Source organism: Oreochromis niloticus, linkage group LG22, assembly GCF_001858045.2.
Source record: "Oreochromis niloticus isolate F11D_XX linkage group LG22, O_niloticus_UMD_NMBU, whole genome shotgun sequence".
Lineage (NCBI taxonomy): Eukaryota > Metazoa > Chordata > Actinopteri > Cichliformes > Cichlidae > Oreochromis > Oreochromis niloticus.
In genome coordinates, this window is record NC_031985.2 from 468,114 (window position 1) to 486,125 (window position 18,012).

The following is an 18,012-nucleotide window of genomic DNA, read 5'->3' on the forward strand; positions in this document are numbered from 1 at the left end:
GTTTGTAGGCCTTTCAGTATGAAGTTTAGTCTTCAACAAGTGAAATGCATGCTGAGTTGCGTTAAAATCACGTGACTGACTAGGCCATTCAAGAATATTCCACTTTGCTTTAAGCCTTGAATGCCATTTGCATCATATTTGATGCAAACGTTTCTTAAAGGAAAAACGGTACAAACACGTTCTGTAATTGCAAAATGTTATGGACAAAACTCTTTTGTTATATAAAATTAATTTTTAACAAAAAGTTGCCAAAAATGCCCAATGTTTCAAATGTGACAACATCTGTAATAAACAACATGATATCGCAAGGAAAGTTTTTGTTTGTTTGCTTTTGCTACATGTTTTCCATCTGTATTATTAAATGCCAGACAATTGGTTAAACTGGATTTGAGCAGACAGTTTGTCTCTAAACACCTCAGAAATCATTCGGCTGCTTCTGTCCGGTGTCACATCATCAATAAACACTAGTGTTTACTAGTGCGCTGCCATAACTGTATAACTTTCTACAGGACTGAATATAACATCAATATGTAAAAGTCCAGAGCCTCTGTGCTTTATCTGAGGACGATGTGTCGTACACAAAGCAAAGGTCTCCATCACACTTTTCATAAACTGTTTGGTTTGTCCATCTTGTCAAACCAATATTGAAATAATAATAATAAAAATAATAATAATAATAAATCCTGATCATTTACGCACAATGTATTAAGTTCAGAAATGAGAAAAATCTCTTTCAAAAACCTTTCTGTGCAAACAAATGTCTAAAATTACATGTAAATTCTCTCTCTTTCCTTTAAGGTTCAAAAACCTTAAATGGGTGTGCACCAGTCACCTCTCATGCCCACACTGAGGTTTTGAGGAAAATTTAACACTGCCAGCTTCACACAGATGTACAAATGTAAGTGTGTTCAAGTCCCAACAAACAAACAAACAAACAAACAAAAAGGCAGGTATAAGGTGGAAACCCAGATGTCCTAGTTCTACACTAATTTCTGTACAATGGGAGGAAGTCAAGCCAAGTCATCTGTTTTTTATATAGTCGTTGATCTCTGCTGAAGCTCTGGACGCTAAAGGTTTTTATTAGGGAAAGCCTTAACATCTAGGGACTATGGAAGCCCGTTCCCGCCACTAAAAAAAAAAAAAAACGATACTTAACTCGAAATTTTGACTTATTTTTCTCGAAATTTCGACTTATTTTCTCGAAATTTCGACTTAGTTTCTCGAAATTTCGACTTAGCAACTCGAATTTTCGACTTAGTAACTCGAAATTATGAGAAAAATAACTCGAAATTTCGAGTTAGCTCTGCCAATCAGTAATCTACGTGAATGACGTCATTTCCTTGTTACCCGGAAGGATATGGCACAAAGGCACGCGCACTCAAAACTGGATCGTCTCGTGAGCTACAGTGAGCTACAAATTGCGCCAGGTTCTTCAGCTTTGAATGCCTTCCTACAAATGATAACTGGATAAAAGGTATACAAAAACGCTGTGACAGCGATTGTTACATACAAAGTTGAATAGAATGCAACGTGAGGGTTAACCAGCGCCGTAGCTCCGCAAACGCACATAACGCACACTGCGTAGGGCACCAAATGGCCGGTAGGGCACCAAAAAAATCAGGGACGTAAAAAAAAAAAAAGTAAACCATATTAATACTATAAATATCATATGCATTAATATGGTTAAACAATACAAAAGCAACATAAAACAATTTTCCCGAGAAAAGGGGTGAATCTGCTTTGTGCCCTGTCTCCAGTCTCCTCCTGGTGCCCCCCCCCCCACTCCCAGTGGTCTGTTCTATAATGCCTCAATTCGGTATTGGTAAACACCTGTTTGAACATGGCCTCGAAACGGCAACAGGAGTCGGGAGCGGAGAAAAGAAAGAAGAAGAGGAAGCGTGATGAAACTCAGGCGTCGCTTGCCGGTAAGGCAATGTTTAAATAATAACAATAAAAAAAGTTCATTATTGTAGCCCTTGCTTGCACGCTCATGTCCGTCAACTCTGTGATAGCTCCTGTTAGCAGTGTTCATACTGTGTTAACAAATGTTGCAAATGATTGATGTTGGGTAGTTTGTTTACGTTGTGGATATGAATATAGAATGGACTACTAAAAGCAACTCATCATGGTCACTCAATTGACGGTTTTCAGATAACGTTAGCAATCGTGAGACTAGCATTTCCCTCCTCAGGTTGCTAGCTGGCTAACGTCATGCATGCTACTGATTAACCTTAACTTTGGGATAGGTCAGTGATGCAGTCAAGTATTATTATCAGATTAGACAAGATTACTTTGTATGCTGCTGCATTTCAGGATATCTATAAAGACGCATATCTTATTTATGCGGCATAAATAAGATATAGGTTTCATATTACAGTGTAATATGAAACCTATATCTTCCAGTAATATAGATTTCCTACTTGCGCATTTATATCAAATTATGTACAGCATGTTTATATTGCCATTTGCCATTATGAAAATCTATACATGTAAAATATAGTTAGTAATTTTTAAATGTACCAGTGACTTACTTAATTTATTAGTCTTATAATGCAATTTTTCGTAGGCCTACTGTAGATTCAAAATTGTATTTCTGTAAAATCCCTGAATATTTTCTCTTGTATGCAGGGTCAATGCTTAAATATGTTCAAGGAGGATCTCAAGGACAGGATGAACCATCCAGTAGTAGTGCCATCCCTGGACATCAACCACCAGCCATTGTAGACCCTGCAACAATCCCTAGCCAAGAAGAACAAGAACCATCAACCACCAGTTCAGGTACAGTTCCATACACAAGTACCACTGAGAGTCCTGTCACTGAGAGACTATCAGAAAGTGACACTGTGGAGACATGTGTGCCCCCTTCAACCGATCCTGCTCTTTGGCCAGCTCACATTGTAGATGCTGATCGTGTTGAAATTGTGCGGAGAGGTCCTTTTAATGTCAGCTCTGATTTTAATTTTCCAAAGGGGCCTGAGTATTTATTTGTAACAGTATTTTTAACCTCCTTTAACCTTATTTATTTGTTTAACTGTCATGTTTGTTGTTATTTAATTAAACAAATTCCACTGAGAAATTCAAAAGTATTAATGTTTTTTTTTTTTTTTTTAAGTGGCGGGGGGGGGCACCATAAAGCATTTGTGCTTAGGGCACCCAAATGGCTAGCAACGGCCCTGGTAAAGGATCTGCAACTGGTTGAGAAAACACTCAAGAAAACACCAAGTTTGCTTTCTCTACTCTTAACTCAGGGTGAAGGGATTCAGAGTTTGAACGAACGCTGCTGTTCTGGTACTGAAAACTGAGTTTCCCATCTTAAGGCCTTTGCACAGCAGATGCGTCAAATATGTGCAAATATTTAATTTGTAAAAAATATCTTGTGGGCTCACACATTCTTAATGCAGCCATGCACACCAAATGCATAATTACACAAGACAAATTTGTGGTTTTTATTTTTTCAGATCAGTTTCAGTTTTTCCACACATCTAGTGGTGACACAATAAAAGCGTGCACGAAGGAAGAACATTTGACTGTTGTTGTGTCTGGAAAAGCTCACAATCAGCTCTCGGAAATTACTTCTCTTCCTCCTCACATGTGATCCCAACTCTGCTAACAAGAGCTCAAACTGTCCCTCCGATATCCTGAAATATGTCAGAAAGCAGTCGTCCTGATTTACACAACTACTTCAACTCCTGGATTAAACCATGAAATTCTCACTGCTGCTGCCTCATATTGGGAATGGGATGTTTCTTCCTTTTTTTGTTTAGTAAAATCAGGATCAGCTGATCATTGCTTGATGTCATCTCCATTTTTTTCAGAGTGTTTTTTCACATGTGTTGAGTTTCGGCTACAAGGGGCTTGAGGTACTAGAGGAATTCATGGCTAGACCACCATGGAACAACACAGTTAGCTGCCCTAAAGCTCACTGCCACTGCAGTAGACACTGGACTACAGACTACCATCAACTACATAAGAAGAGGATGACCCAATTACAGTTGTAATTAACCACTAAACATCAGAACTTACATGAAAGTGAAAAGTTAGCTATCAGAGGCTGATGCCTTTTGTCTTACAAGGATGCGGGAGCATCATTCCAAGGTCACAGAGAGCAGACATTTCAAATAAAATATGCTGGGAAATAATGACTCATCAAGTGCAGAGACGTGACAAATTCATCAGTTTGGTGGCCAAGGCTCTTGGTGGAGCTGATTAAGTTAAAAGTGATATAACTGCTGATACGTTATGTTTCATGTTAAGGAAACTGCTCTATAAGTTTTGTAAGTGACTTTGGTTTATGTCATTATCCTTATGTGATAACTTTACTTGCAAATTACATGAAGCTTATAGGTGAGTTCTGTGAGGAAGATCTGTAATCACTCATCTGCCTGGTTTCCTGTGTGTTCAGGTGCTAATCAGTTCCTTACATCGGTTCCACTTTTCCACACTGTCAAACTCAACGCTGACATCATCGTACATCCAGCTTGTTATCAGTGCTCACTTCAAAAGCCTGCATGCTGATGTTACAGTGGTGGTATCAGCGCCAGTGGAATTAGCAGCTTGCACATCTGAAAATAGCAACTGTCAGTACTGAAAGGTATACAGATGTTATAGCAACATATAGTCTCTTCCAAAAGTGATATTTTTCATTGAAGCTTATTTCAGCAAGACAATGGTAAACAACAAACTGGAGCTATTACAACAGCATTTGCTATTACCAGGTTAGATTTGTATGAATTATACATGTATCAGTTTCATGTTCTGGGTTGTTAGTAGTTGTACCCAGTGTTATCTTGTTTTGCTGTTGTTCATCTGTTTCACGGTTCAGTGTGTTGTGTCAGGCTTTATTTCAGGCAATTTTTTTTTAATTATTTGGTAGGAAAGTGTAGAACGTGAGAGGAAAGTAGGACAAGAATGAAGACATGGAGAAAATAGTCTGGGACAGAGTTGAACTGATGTCCCTCCAGAAGGCCTTTGGTAGGTGGGTCACCTATTCTTTGTTTTTTATGTGGTGTCAAAGTCTCAATGTTCAGCTGAGTTTATAAATAACTTCAAGGTGTATACTATAATTAAATAATGGTTATAAATAAATAAAATAATTTATAAATATAAAAAATGTGTCTACAAGCGTTCTTGATTTTCACCACACAATGACCCACCCATTAACTTTATTTGGAAGGTATCAACATCCTTAAAGTCTGACACACAAACAAACAAGAAAACTCAGACTTTCTATTATGAAAATTGTTCTGTCTATGGACGGGGTTTTCCACCTACACAATCAAAAGTAAAGATTTGTCTTTTTTTGTTATAGCTGTTCAGTCTTGAGCTGGTGAGCATGATTCGCATCTAAAGATTCAAAGGTTTAGGCAACAAAACAACACAAAATTGATCAGAATGTTAATCCAGAGGGAGGGAAACACAGGAACACTCTCGACATTCCTTAGGGATGGGACACCAGGGAAGACCTGTGCACAGGGAAACATACAATTATTTGCCAGAAGTTGTAGAGAACACGGTCAGATATCTCAGGGATGGTTTCACTCACAAGGCAGGTCAACGATTTAGAGCTGAGGGAATGTCAGCCACTGCCTCAAGAAGGTGGGTGATGATCCAGAGGTGAGGAGGGCGGAGACTTGGAGTAAATGCCACCCACAACCATCACACACACACACACACAAACCCGCCAGAGCAATATCAAGGCAAGAGAATGATTAGGCTGACTGGACAAAGGGGCAGGACGAACTTCCTGTGTTGTGATTCCCGGCACTTTTAAGACTACATTACTACTGTCCTGTACTGTGTATAATGGAAGTTTATTTTCTGTTAATGTATCTCACAAAATGTCTAAATATTATGACCACGCTGTTATACACAGTATTGAAGGAACTATTTTCTCTCTCTCTCTCTCCTTATCCTTTTCAGGGTCGCGGGGTCGCTGGAGCCTATCCCAGCTGTCATAGGGCGAGAGCCAGGGTACACCCTGAACAGGTCGCCAGTCTGTCGCAGGGCTAACACAGAGACAGAGAAAACCATTTGCACTCACTTTTACTCACATTCACACCTCTGGGCAGTTTGAAGTTTCCAATTAGCCTAACCCCACTGGACTGTGGGAGGAAGCCTAATGATGCTTAATCTTTTAGGGCTTTCATGGTTTTCAGTTTTATTTATACCCAAATATATAAATATATGGGTCCCACCACTTTAACATTGAAAATCATGCAAGGAATAAAAAAAATTAAGCATCAATATTGTGCTTAGATAAATAATTTTTAGATTTTGTGTATGATTAATTAGATAACTGAAAGCATTTTCTGTTAAATTGTATTATTTTTAATGATACGGTTGTTAGATGTGATACTGAAAAATGTCACATTGGGTTATAGGGTAAAATGAAGTAAGCTAACCAACACTAGGAAAGTCAAGCAGCTTCTTTCGTTTGGACTTTGCTGTGAGTTTAATTACCGTCTGTCTCTGTTTGTTTTTTGAAACCCAGACTTGACTCTTAACATCCCCTCTTAACCCTTCCCTTCTTCATTCATGGTTCATATGAAGATATTTTACTTTCACTTTCGTTGATAACCCTAAAGGCTGCGTTTACCCTAGATTTAAGTGACGTTTACTGTCAGAGTAAATTCCTATTGGCTCAGATGGAGCCCAGTGGTGACGCACGTCCTGGTTCTCCTCGTTTTCTCCTATTGTAGCTTTGATACTTGAGCTGGAGGCATGGAGGCGCTTTTTCTAGACAAGCGAGCACGCAAAGTCTGTTAAAGGTTTGGGTGTTTATGGTCAAAATGAAGGCCTTGATCTTCGTTTTTCTCCTGGGAATACAGGGGGCAGCAGCAGGTCAGTTTGACTGTTATATTTTTGTCTTTTTATATGTCAGATTTATGTAATTTGAAAGACAAATGGACGGACTGTTTGCTCCCCAGAAAGTTCCTGTACGCTAAACATTTAGTTGTAATGGATGTAATGTAGTAGATAATGTCAATGTTTAGAAACAATCGATTATATTATACAGGTAATTAAATCGTCTGTTTATCTCTTCAATACCTAATAATAAACATTAAAGTTTAGATGAAGGCAAAGATTAAAACAAGGCGACTTATGTCCCAAACTATTTGGTGATTTCCGGGTTTAAACCGTTCGTGACGCATTTTTAAGCGTTGTGACTGTTGCTGTCTCTCCAAACAGTCCAACAAATAAAACATCAGTGAGGAGGTCTGATGATAATCTGGTGACAATAATTAAAACGTTTATTTTAAAAACTAAGTAGCATTTTAATTTTCATGAGGGTTTAAAACATTTCCACACAACAGCTGCTCATTAAAGTTAACTAAGGTTCATTTAAGTATCTTTATAAATGTTATTTTTATTTTATTATTATTTAAAAATGATTTGTTCAGTATATGAAGAGCCACATGTCATTTGATGTAGTCTATTAAAAGTTAAAAGACTCCTGCTTTGTATTGTCTTCAGTATTATTCACCAGTGTTATGCTTGTGAATATTTTCTGTTTGACAAACATGCGCACACATATCGTAACTAACGAGTAGTTACACCCGGATATGAAGTTCACTGTTTTTCTGGTGTTATTGCTTAATTAACAGCGCAATGAGGTGACTTTTGTTGTGAGGTGTATAAATAAAATAAAATAGAATTCAATTGAACTGAATTGAGATGCAAATTAAATCATTATTACTTAATAATATCAGATAGTTTATGTATGTAAAGTGCCAATACACTACACATACCATCATGAACTAATTTTTTGTATCACTGCTGAATGATCAATAAGAAGCTGCAGGTGAGAAATACCAGAAAAGTTTCGCTATTTATAAACAATCTCCACCAGGGAGCGCTAATGAGAAGAGTTTTAAACTAACAAATATTGTTGACTTTTGATAACTGAAAACTCACCTGAAAACCTGATTACAGAATAAAAGATAAAATAACAATTGCTAAGATAATATTCCCCAAATAATAGTTACCTAACGTTAGCTTTGGTTTTATTGATAATATTAAAGATCAGATATTGGAAGTAAAACTTTCTGTAACAATTTTAAGCTTAAAAAAATCTATAAAAATAATATAAACAAAGAAGAAGCATCGATATGCTTCAATCAATTCATATAATTTGAAATATCAAAAATTGAAATGCAAAAGAGAACAACTCACTTCAGAAGTCACGCTGCGTAACAAAAGCAAAACAGATTAAAAATAATATGTATTTTGTTTAACAATGAAAACAAAATAAAAATATAGTTAAATTAAAACCTATAATGAGTTCAAACCATCAATCATGAAAACTGAATTAAACCAAACTGAAGGATAAACACCAGTTTTAAAACTTTCTGTGAATAATCAGGTTCAAACTAGAATTTGAAGTTTTGAAGAAAAGAGGATCAGAAAAATGACATTAACCACTGAATATCTATTCATAAATCTATTTTGTGTTTATTGAAGGGACAGCAGGATTATTACAGGATGTCCTTAATGTGCTGAAGTTTTTCTTATTGTGTTATTTAAAAAAATAAAATAATTTATTAGTCTGTGTTCCTGAGATCTCACAACATTAACTGTTTCTTACAGTGACCCACTCGCTGAAGTATTTCTACACTGGATCCTCTCAAGTCCCAAACTTCCCAGAGTTTGTGGTTGTTGGGATGGTTGATGATGTTCAGATTGATTATTATGACAGCAACACACAGAAAGCTGAGCCCAGACAGGACTGGATTGCCAAGAACACAGATCAGCAGTACTGGGAGAGAGAGACTGAGGGCTTTAAGGGCACCCAGCAGTCTTTCAAAGCCAACATTGAGATTTTAAAGCCTCGCTTCAACCAAACTGGAGGTTTGTTCATGTTTCATTTTTTACTGATATTTGCTGTTAATGTTTTCAGTGTATTTTGTTTACAGTAGTAAACAGGTTTGCACACATATTAAATGTTTCATTCAGATTACAGATTAAAATTATTAACATAATAATTCGTAATAAATGTAGAACTACAGTCTGTGAAGCTTTAATTTAATTCAAACAGCTTTAATGATCATGTTTGTATGAACTGGCATAATTTAACTGTTTAGTTGATCAAAATAATCAAATAATAAAAATAAATTCATGATATTTGAAGTTTTCTGTTTATATTTAGGATTTTTTGCCTCTGAAACCTTGATGGTTGTTTTTGCTACAATTTCTTAATAATCGATTATTCAGAAATTAATCTCCAGAAAATCAGCTGGATCTAAATAATCAGTCTGAGATGTATTTGTTTTAAAATTATTGTGAACTAATATTTAACTTTTAATAAAAACAATCCTGGACTGAAACTCTCCTTCAGTGGAAGCTTCTAGAAAGACCTGAGGACAGTCTGGTGTGTAGTTTTCCCGCAGTTAGACGATTTTTTTTAGAACGATAGGAGGCTGCAGAGTTTCAGAGGATGGAAACTTAAACCCAGGATCAGGATCTGTGTCTGCTGCTCAGGATCCATCTTAGTGTGTTTGTCTCTTCCTGTAGCTCACAGGAAGTCGCTCCGTGTCTCAGTTCAGACGTCCCTCACAAATAATCACATATTGTAATAAATTATAGAAAAAGAAAATATGTCAGACACCATCAACAGCATCTTAGGATGAAATAATTTATCATCTAGCTGAGATGTTAAATGTGCTGTGATGTCACAGTTTTGACAGCAGTTTTTCCAGATTCCATTAAACACATAATAATAATAATAATAATAATGATGATGATGATGATGATGATGTTATATTTAATACAAAAAGTAGAATCAAACAGGGTTGACTTTGTAACAGGCTGAAAGTAGAGACAGCTCAATGACCCGTTCACTGTCCACGGCCTCTTTATGAATGAATTTAACTAAATGCATCAACCATTGTGAAAATAAAGCAGACATTCAGCCCGTTTTCATGAGGAAATGTTTTCAGGATTATCTTTCATTAGCAGAGGTTCCATAAATAAATCGGTGACAAACTTAAAGCTACTCTGTGGAAAATAAATAAATATTTAACTTTTAGTTTTACTTCAATAGTACAACAGTTTGGTGAGAAGTAGATAGACCAAAAATAAGAAACACAAACTAACAGACAGACGTTTAAATGTCTCACTTTTCCCATAAACTGGCTGAAGGTTGATTATTAAGGTCGTTAAATCAGGACGCCGTAAAATTCAGCAATAACCCTTCCAGAAAGCCTCCCTATGAGCGGTGAAAAAAACCCACGGGTTGTTTTGGTCATTAAACACAGCTTTGGTCACTCATCTACGCAACATTTACGAGCAGCGGAAAATAACAGCGTTCTGGGCGGGTCACTGAGCTTGCTTTTTCCGGCGCTCAGTGACTAGTGATGTGCAATACCACTTATTTCCTTTCCCGAAGTAATATTCAGGGTGGTATCTACTGATCTGATACCGATGCTTTGTACAAAAACGTAACGTGTTATTGTATTTCAAATTATAGCTTCATAATGATCACAGGACATCAGATTACTTGTTCTTATTGTTTAGTTATGAAGAATTATCATATAGTTGTGAGTTAATTGACGCTATTTGAACACGTATATCTTGTCATTTAACATGTATATACTTGCCTGGACATTTCAACAAAAACGTTCAACATTCACACTTTTAACCAAGTAAATACAGGCGCAGTACTATTGTCGATATCAGCTCCAATGATTTTAAGTTATTCAGGCAGCTGATTGGGGGAGAGTAGTGAGCCATGACCACTATATCACTGTGTTGTTACTTTCCACAATAATTAGTTGAAACAACAAAACACACTTTTCAGCTTTTCATGCTTTTTGAAACTCAGTTTTTTGGAGACCTGTGATGTAAATTCTGTCTCTAAAGCACACAAAAAGGTTTGGACATTTTTCATAGTGCATGTTTGAGGTTTATTTTTCCAAAGAAATTGTTGGAGCTTTTTATTCTTTATTTTTGTTATTCTGAAATTTGTTGGGGTTTGTTGTTGGTTTGTTTATATTTTTGGGTTATTTACAAGTTTATTTGTAGGTTAATATTTGCTTTGTTTTGTTTTGTTTTGTTGTCTTTTTTTTTCTTTTATTATTATTTTTTTATAAATAAAGGGACTGGTATAGGACCAGAATGCACTGGGGTGGGCCTGTGGTTTTTTACCAGAGCAGGAGAAGCAGCGGGTAGGAACAAAGATGGATCTTTGTTATTGGTTGCCAAACTGGAAAAATAAACAATAAAATGCAACTTTCGAGTTTGATAAGTGGACGTCTTTTGCCTGCGTACAAAACATTACCACAGTGCAGCAGTGGCTTGTGAATTTTAAGCTGTAGGATGTTTGGTTGGACAAAGGGAATCCCCACTATAATAATAAACACAGTTCAGCAGGCTACATACTGAACTTGAAGGATAAAAGCAAAGTATCAATCCAGTCATGCTATTATTGATCCGTAACCAATACTAGTGTTGGTATCAATACTATCGATATTTGTATCGACCCGCCCACCTCTATCAGTGACAGCTGTGAGCGTTTTCTTGACTCCTGCAGGGCCTCCCCATGTTTCTCCTCCACTTAATCTACACTCCAATCAAAGGAGTGCAGACAGCACCAGCTCATCCCACATTCACTTTGTTGCCGCCTATAAGGAGGTGTTTTTGCAAGAGTTTCATGGACATTCACGGCGTCCTGATTTATTGATTAGCAATTTTAATATAATTTATTAACCAAACGGGCTGGAAAAGTGTGGAATTTGACCCTAGATGGTGTGTAACTCCACATGTTCATATAAAGAAAATACCTGTGATGATGCACCGAGGCGTTTCTCGGTGCATTCTGAATGTTCTGAATGTTTTAATATTTTTAGTGCAAAATCTGATCTGGTCACAGCGCCGAAAAACACCAAAGTGTCCCAGCATGGAGTCAAATTCAAGGTCTGAATTATTGTTTCAGTCCTCTGGTCTTAGTAAATGTAATAAAAATGACAACATGGTTGTAAAATCTTAGGGGAACCTTTTTCACCTTTTTGTCAGGTCACAGCAAAAGAAATTAACTGTCCATCCATCCATTCGCTTCCGCTTATCCTTTTCAGGGTCACGGGGGGCGCTGGAGCCTATCCTAGCTGTCATAGGGCGAGAGGCGGGGTACGCCCTGGACAGGTCGCCAGTCTGTCGCAGGGCCAACACACAGGGACAGACAACCATTCGCACTCACATTCACTCACACATTCACACCTAGTGGCAATTTGGATTATCCAATTAACCTATCCCCTCAAACTGCATGTCTTTGGATGGTGGGAGGAAGCCGGAGTACCCGGAGGGAACCCACGCAAACACGGGGGGAACATGCAAACTCCACACAGAAAGACCCCGGCCTGATGGTGGAATTGAACTCAGGACCTTCTTGCGGTGCGGCAACAGTGCTAACCACCGTGCCACCGTGCTGCCAGAGAAATTAACTGATTTATCAAAAATTATTTCTTGCATAGTCATCAATGATGACATGAAACATTTGCTGGAGCCTGAAATACTGTAAGTAGAACTCCAGATTAGATTAACATCACATGATCATATTAAACAGAGACACCTCTAGAAAAACCTCAGGACAGTCTGGTGTTTAGTTTCTCACAGGAAGGATTTTGTTGGACTGATGACGGCTGCAGAGTTTCAGAGGATGGAAAGTAAATCTAGAATCAGGATCTGTGTCGGCTGCTCTGCTCAGGACTCAGCTTAGTGTGTTTGTCTGATCCTGCAGCTCACAGGAAGTTGCTCCACCTACAACAGCAGAGATAAACTGTGCAGTGATATCTCTGCAGGCAGGACGTAGATGTGCTAAAGGGAGAAAATGAATTCTGTTTTGTCCCAGTGTCTTTTTCTAAAATCTACATTGTTAATGATGAGTGGTTTTAAAAATCTTCCACTGAGACAAAAGCAGCCATAAATGTAGATCCTCTATATGTTGATCACGTCTCTGTGTCAGTATAAGACTTTAGTGCAGTCTCTCTCTGGTTCACTGCAGTCTTTGTCTCTGTGTTTCTGTCAGGTGTTCACATTGTCCAGTGGATGTACGGCTGTGAATGGGATGAAGAAACAGGTGAAGTGAATGGATATCGCCAAGACGGCTATGATGGAGAGGACTTCATAAGCTTTGACCTGAAGACAGAGACGTGGGTCGCTGCAAAACAACAGGCTGTCATCACAAAGATGAAGTGGGACAGAGACAGAGCTTTCATCACACAGAGGAAGAACTACCTCACCCAGATTTGTCCTGAGTGGCTGAAGAAGTATGTGAACTATGGGAGGAGCTCTCTGATGAGAACAGGTAAAATCTATGACCAGAATTAGATTGTTAACCAAAAGTTATATGTCTCAGTTTATTACTTAATATGATATTAAATTAACCTTTTCATGCATGAATTATGAAGACCTCAATCAGGGCTTTTTTTTCTTGAGTATTTTTATTCATCTTAAGGCATGAAAAAAAGATTTTTGAACTTCATTTTTTTAAACATGTACTTTTCATTTTCAAAGAGTATTTTTACATGTCCACTTAGTTGTACAACAAACATTTTGACTTATGAATTTGACAAATGAATAATTTATATACACTGTGTAAAAACTATAACATAACAAAAACATTTTTTTAAAATATTTTATAACAGTACAACAATATATGTAACAACTATAACAACTATAACCCTGCAAGGCATGGAGTGACTCATCAGTGTCCGATGTAGTGGTTTATGTGCAAGTTTACCATCAACACTGACACAAATACAAGAAAACAGCCTTTGAATAGTTGTCCACTGTAGTGAGCCCTATGTGTGAAAGGGTTAATATAATTGCACTTCGCGTGGCATTTTGACACATTTTTTAAATTTAATTTAATTTTATAAACTACATCACATCAAAAGAAATTGGTATGGTTTAAATAATAATAATAATAATAATCTTTTAAAGTTGCTCCTGGTCGTCATAGCAGATCATCTTCCACAGTTTTAGCTCTGATATACTCATTTCTAATCCTTCTCACTCCTTATGATAATTTTAATATCATCAGTTCTGTCTCCTGTATTTTTCTCAGTGCCACCATCCTCAGATATTAAATCACAGCAGGTCTCACTGCCATCTTGTAAACCTTCCTTTCCACTCTTGCTCGTCTCCATCCACTCCACCTTGTCTGCACTCTCTTCTTCACGTCTCGTCTGCACTATGCACCTCTCCAGCTCAAATAAAAGTAATAGTAATAATACACTGTTTGAACTGTTTGTCTTTACTCCACAGATGTTCCCTCAGTGTCTCTCCTCCAGAAGTCTTCCTCCTCTCTGGTCACCTGCCACGCTACAGGTTTCTATCCTAACAGAGCCGAGATGGTCTGGAAAAAAGATGGAGTGGAGTTTCATGAGGGTGTGAACAAAGGAGAGATTCTCACCAACAATGACGGGACCTTCCAGATGAGTGTTGACCTGGATGTCTCATCAGTCAAACCTGAAGACTGGCACAGATACAGATGTGTGTTTCAGCTCTCTGGTGTGAACGAGGACATCGTCACCAGACTGGACAAATCAGTGCTTAAAACCAATGAAGGTAAGACAGGTATCAGAGGAGAGTAAACCTTATTTTAAAGATGGTCTTCCTTGTTGTTCCATCATTTTTCTGATTAGCTCCAATTTGTTAGGCAAAACAAGGAGATCAAAACTGGTTGTTAGTGTAGTGAAGTTACTTTGAAATATAATTGCATTACTAATACTACTGCTTGGCCCTGTTATGTTCTTCAGACTTTCTCAGACTCATTTTCATCATTACTTTCTGAGTTGCTGCTCCAAGGCTAAAAGAAAGATGATCTTTTAATTTCACTACTATCTCTGCTGGGAAGTTCATCCTATTAAAACAAAAACCAAAATAATATATAATAAAAAAGTGATCCTAAGACCTGTACAGCTTAGATTTGAGGCTGATATTTTAACCTTTATGTTGTGTTTAACCATTTCATGCATGAATTATGACCTCAATCAGGATTTTTTTCTTATTTTTATTCATTTGTAGGCATGAAAAAAAAGTTTTTGAATTTCATTTTTTTAAACATTTACTTCTCAAAGAGTTTTTTTACATGTCCAGTGGACAACATATGCTTTGACTTATGAATTTGATAAACAAATAAATAATATACACCGTGTAAAAATGATAACATAACAAAAATATTTTAATATATATTTTAAATATATTTTATAACACTATAAGAATATATGTAACAAATATAACCCTGCCTATGGAGTGACACATCAGTGTCCAGTGTAGTGGTTCATGTGCAAGTATACCATCAATACTGACACAAATACAAGAAAACAGCCTTTGAATAGCTGTCCACTGTAGTGACCCCTATGCATGAACGGGTTAATATGAAAAGTGTGGTGAAGGGAAACTGGCTTGTTTGTTATTATTTCTTATTTATGATTTTCTTTCTCAAATCTCAAAATATATTTTGTAATGTATTGTAAACCTAATTTCACTGGGTTAGTTTTTTTTTATCATGTCAATGCTGAAAATCAAGGGATTCCTATATTACACTCAATATCTCTGACATTTGTTTGATTTCTGTGATCTTCTTCAAATAATGACATGTCTAAAGTAGTGTTAATGAAGAATCTGATAATTCATTGGTCCAACAGTGAGATAAACAGTGCAAATGTTTTGGATCCAGGTCCTTCGGCATTCCCTATTCCTGCTGTTGTTGGTGGTGTTTTTGGTGGTCTTGTTGGCATAATGGTCATCCTGGGACTCGCTACTCTAGTCTACAAAAAGTGCCTCATGAAAGGAAACAATGGTGAGGAGAAAAAGATGTTGTCACACTTCATGATGACCATTTATAATTTCATAAAGTACAAATATTTAATAGTTTAGATGGCAAATAATTGATACATTGTTTTATGATAGATTTTTATTGTGTCCTTCGATAAGTTCTAAATAAATAACTCATATTGTTTCTTGTTTTCAGGATTCAAACCTGCAATTAGTAAGTATTTTAAATATCAAAGTTTATACTTTTACAGTTATTTGATTTCTTTTATATTTTCATTATTGTTGCTTCATTTAAGAATTTTGATATCATTTGAGAAATTTGACAGAAATCACTGCTTTTCCTTAAAATATCATTTTCATTTTATTTTTAGATTCAGACACTTCATCTTTATCATCTGGTGGTTCAGACACTTCATCTTCATCATCTGGTGGTTCAGACACTTCATCTTCATCATCTGATGGTTCAGACACTATGAAGTGAGTTCAACATCACAACATCACATGTTGAAGTACTTCAGCATCACATAAATTTTCACACAAATTTGTTTTTCAGAAAAAATGATTTTAAAAGAGCAAGGGCAGATTTACTAAATATACACTAGTGGGAGTAGGGTAAAGCTCTGTAGGTAATCTACTACCTAATGAGCTAATGAAAAAAATGACAGCTGCATTGTTGTAGTATTTCATTCCACTGTAAAAACCTGAAACCTGGGTCTAAGTGCTGACCTTGACAATATGTAGAACAACATAAAACATTCAGATTCACCATTTGATCCTGATGCATCACTGTGTTAAAGAAATTCTTGTTGTTGTCTCGTGCCTGTGCATCACTTTTTTTTGCTGCTGGCTCTCTAGGTACTAATTAAAGTCAGCATTAGATATTTTCAGAACAGATATTACTCTAACACATCTTCTGTAACTAAAACAAAAAGATCTCTGTTAAAATATGAAGTAAAAACAGAGTGACTGCACTGTATTTAATCAATATTTTTTTCTGTCATTTTCTGACTTGACAGGTGCCTGTTGAAGAGCAGAAAAATTGAATGAATCAACTCCACAGCATGAAAATAATTTGAGTCCACCGTAAAAAAAAACTAAATTAAAAAAAAAAAAATCAGATATCAGATAATCTCTTTAAATTTATCTCCAGAAATATTTCTAATTAAATATTTTGTTTAATCCTCATTGGTAAAGTTAAACTGGGCACATGATTCAGTTCTCTCAATGGGTTTCTGAGACTTTGTCTGTGGTAGACATGAAGATAATATATAGAAAAAGCTGTTTTTCCTCTTTGTTAACCTTGTTAAAATTGATATTGTTGAGTTAATACTCTCAACTTTTGTCACAGATAAGTAAAGATAATTCAATTTAATGTTTTACACAGCTCATGTAGAATGTGGGTGTATCATAGCAGTTTGATTCTCTCTTTGGTGTGTAAATATTCTTAAAAGGGCGTGAGTTTAAATGAAATGTATTCTTCTCTTACAAATTACAATGTGTGTATATATCCTAAAATGATTTAAAATGACAGTGACATAATCTAGTCTATTAAGATAACTGTTTGAAATAACTTTTTTCCCACCCCATTCCTCTCATAGTTATTTTATTGGCTTCTTTTGACATTTTTCCTTAAGATCTGTTAATCATAGTTTGTGTGCTGGGCTAGGATTATTTGATTCTTTGTTGTAGAAAGTATGACATGTTGTTGCAACTTGGACAAATCAAGTTCTGATAAATAAAGTGCTTCCTAAACCCAGTTTGAGTTATTTAATTATTTATATTTTTTCTGCCTAGTGTAAGAGAATACTTGTGAGCTGTAAAAACTGTTAATTAGTTCCAACTTAAAAAAGGCAACGCTTTACAAGCATTTTTAGCAAGTTTGGTAACCCAGTTAGTATTTTGAGTTAAAAAAAAATATAATATTGTGCATTTCACTGTTCACTAAAACATTAAGTAGTCAATGTCAAACACCCAAGAAATTAATTAAAAACATCAAAATATAATATATTAATTAAATATATGTCTTAAGTTTTTCTTTAAATGCTTTTTAGTCCATGCTTTAAAATTATAAACTGCTTTAAATAATTTCCAATATCATCTAATGCTCACTAATTATTAAATCTAAAAAATAAATGAGAAGTCAACAAAATTTGACATCACTGACACAGAACAAATATTCCAAAGATTGAAAAAAAAGGCTGGCAACACCTGTTTCCACTCCAACTCTCAGAGAAATTG

General features: G+C 36.2%; 3 protein-coding genes and 1 long non-coding RNA gene across 6 annotated transcripts in view; all 4 read left to right on the plus strand.

Moving 5' to 3' along the window:
- LOC100697852 (H-2 class I histocompatibility antigen, Q9 alpha chain) overlaps nucleotides 1-18,012 on the plus strand; it is a 102,388-nt gene that overhangs the window by 48,107 nt on the left and 36,269 nt on the right. The window lies entirely within an intron of this gene.
- LOC106096465 (class I histocompatibility antigen, F10 alpha chain) overlaps nucleotides 1-18,012 on the plus strand; it is a 95,218-nt gene that overhangs the window by 29,082 nt on the left and 48,124 nt on the right. The window contains exons 1-6 of one of the 3 annotated variants that reach the window (XM_019355568.2): nucleotides 6,676-6,840; nucleotides 8,587-8,847; nucleotides 13,019-13,297; nucleotides 14,260-14,562; nucleotides 15,677-15,799; nucleotides 15,971-16,251. The exons of 1 other annotated variant lie outside the window; for it this stretch is intronic. In XM_019355568.2, coding sequence (XP_019211113.1) covers nucleotides 6,780-6,840; nucleotides 8,587-8,847; nucleotides 13,019-13,297; nucleotides 14,260-14,562; nucleotides 15,677-15,799; nucleotides 15,971-16,233 — 1,290 coding nt within the window. In that variant the 5' untranslated portion in view covers nucleotides 6,676-6,779 and the 3' untranslated portion in view covers nucleotides 16,234-16,251. Of the gene's footprint in view, nucleotides 1-6,670; nucleotides 6,841-8,586; nucleotides 8,848-13,018; nucleotides 13,298-14,259; nucleotides 14,563-15,676; nucleotides 15,800-15,970; nucleotides 16,252-18,012 lie in introns of those variants that run through there. One more of the 3 variants, XM_025902596.1, reaches the window with a different exon arrangement.
- The window catches only part of LOC100702595 (class I histocompatibility antigen, F10 alpha chain), a 99,416-nt gene that overhangs the window by 16,500 nt on the left and 64,904 nt on the right, over nucleotides 1-18,012 (plus strand).
- Nucleotides 1,544-2,781, plus strand: LOC112843600 (uncharacterized). Its single transcript, XR_003216049.1, has 2 exons — nucleotides 1,544-1,925; nucleotides 2,629-2,781. It is a non-coding gene; the product is annotated as an uncharacterized LOC112843600 (long non-coding RNA).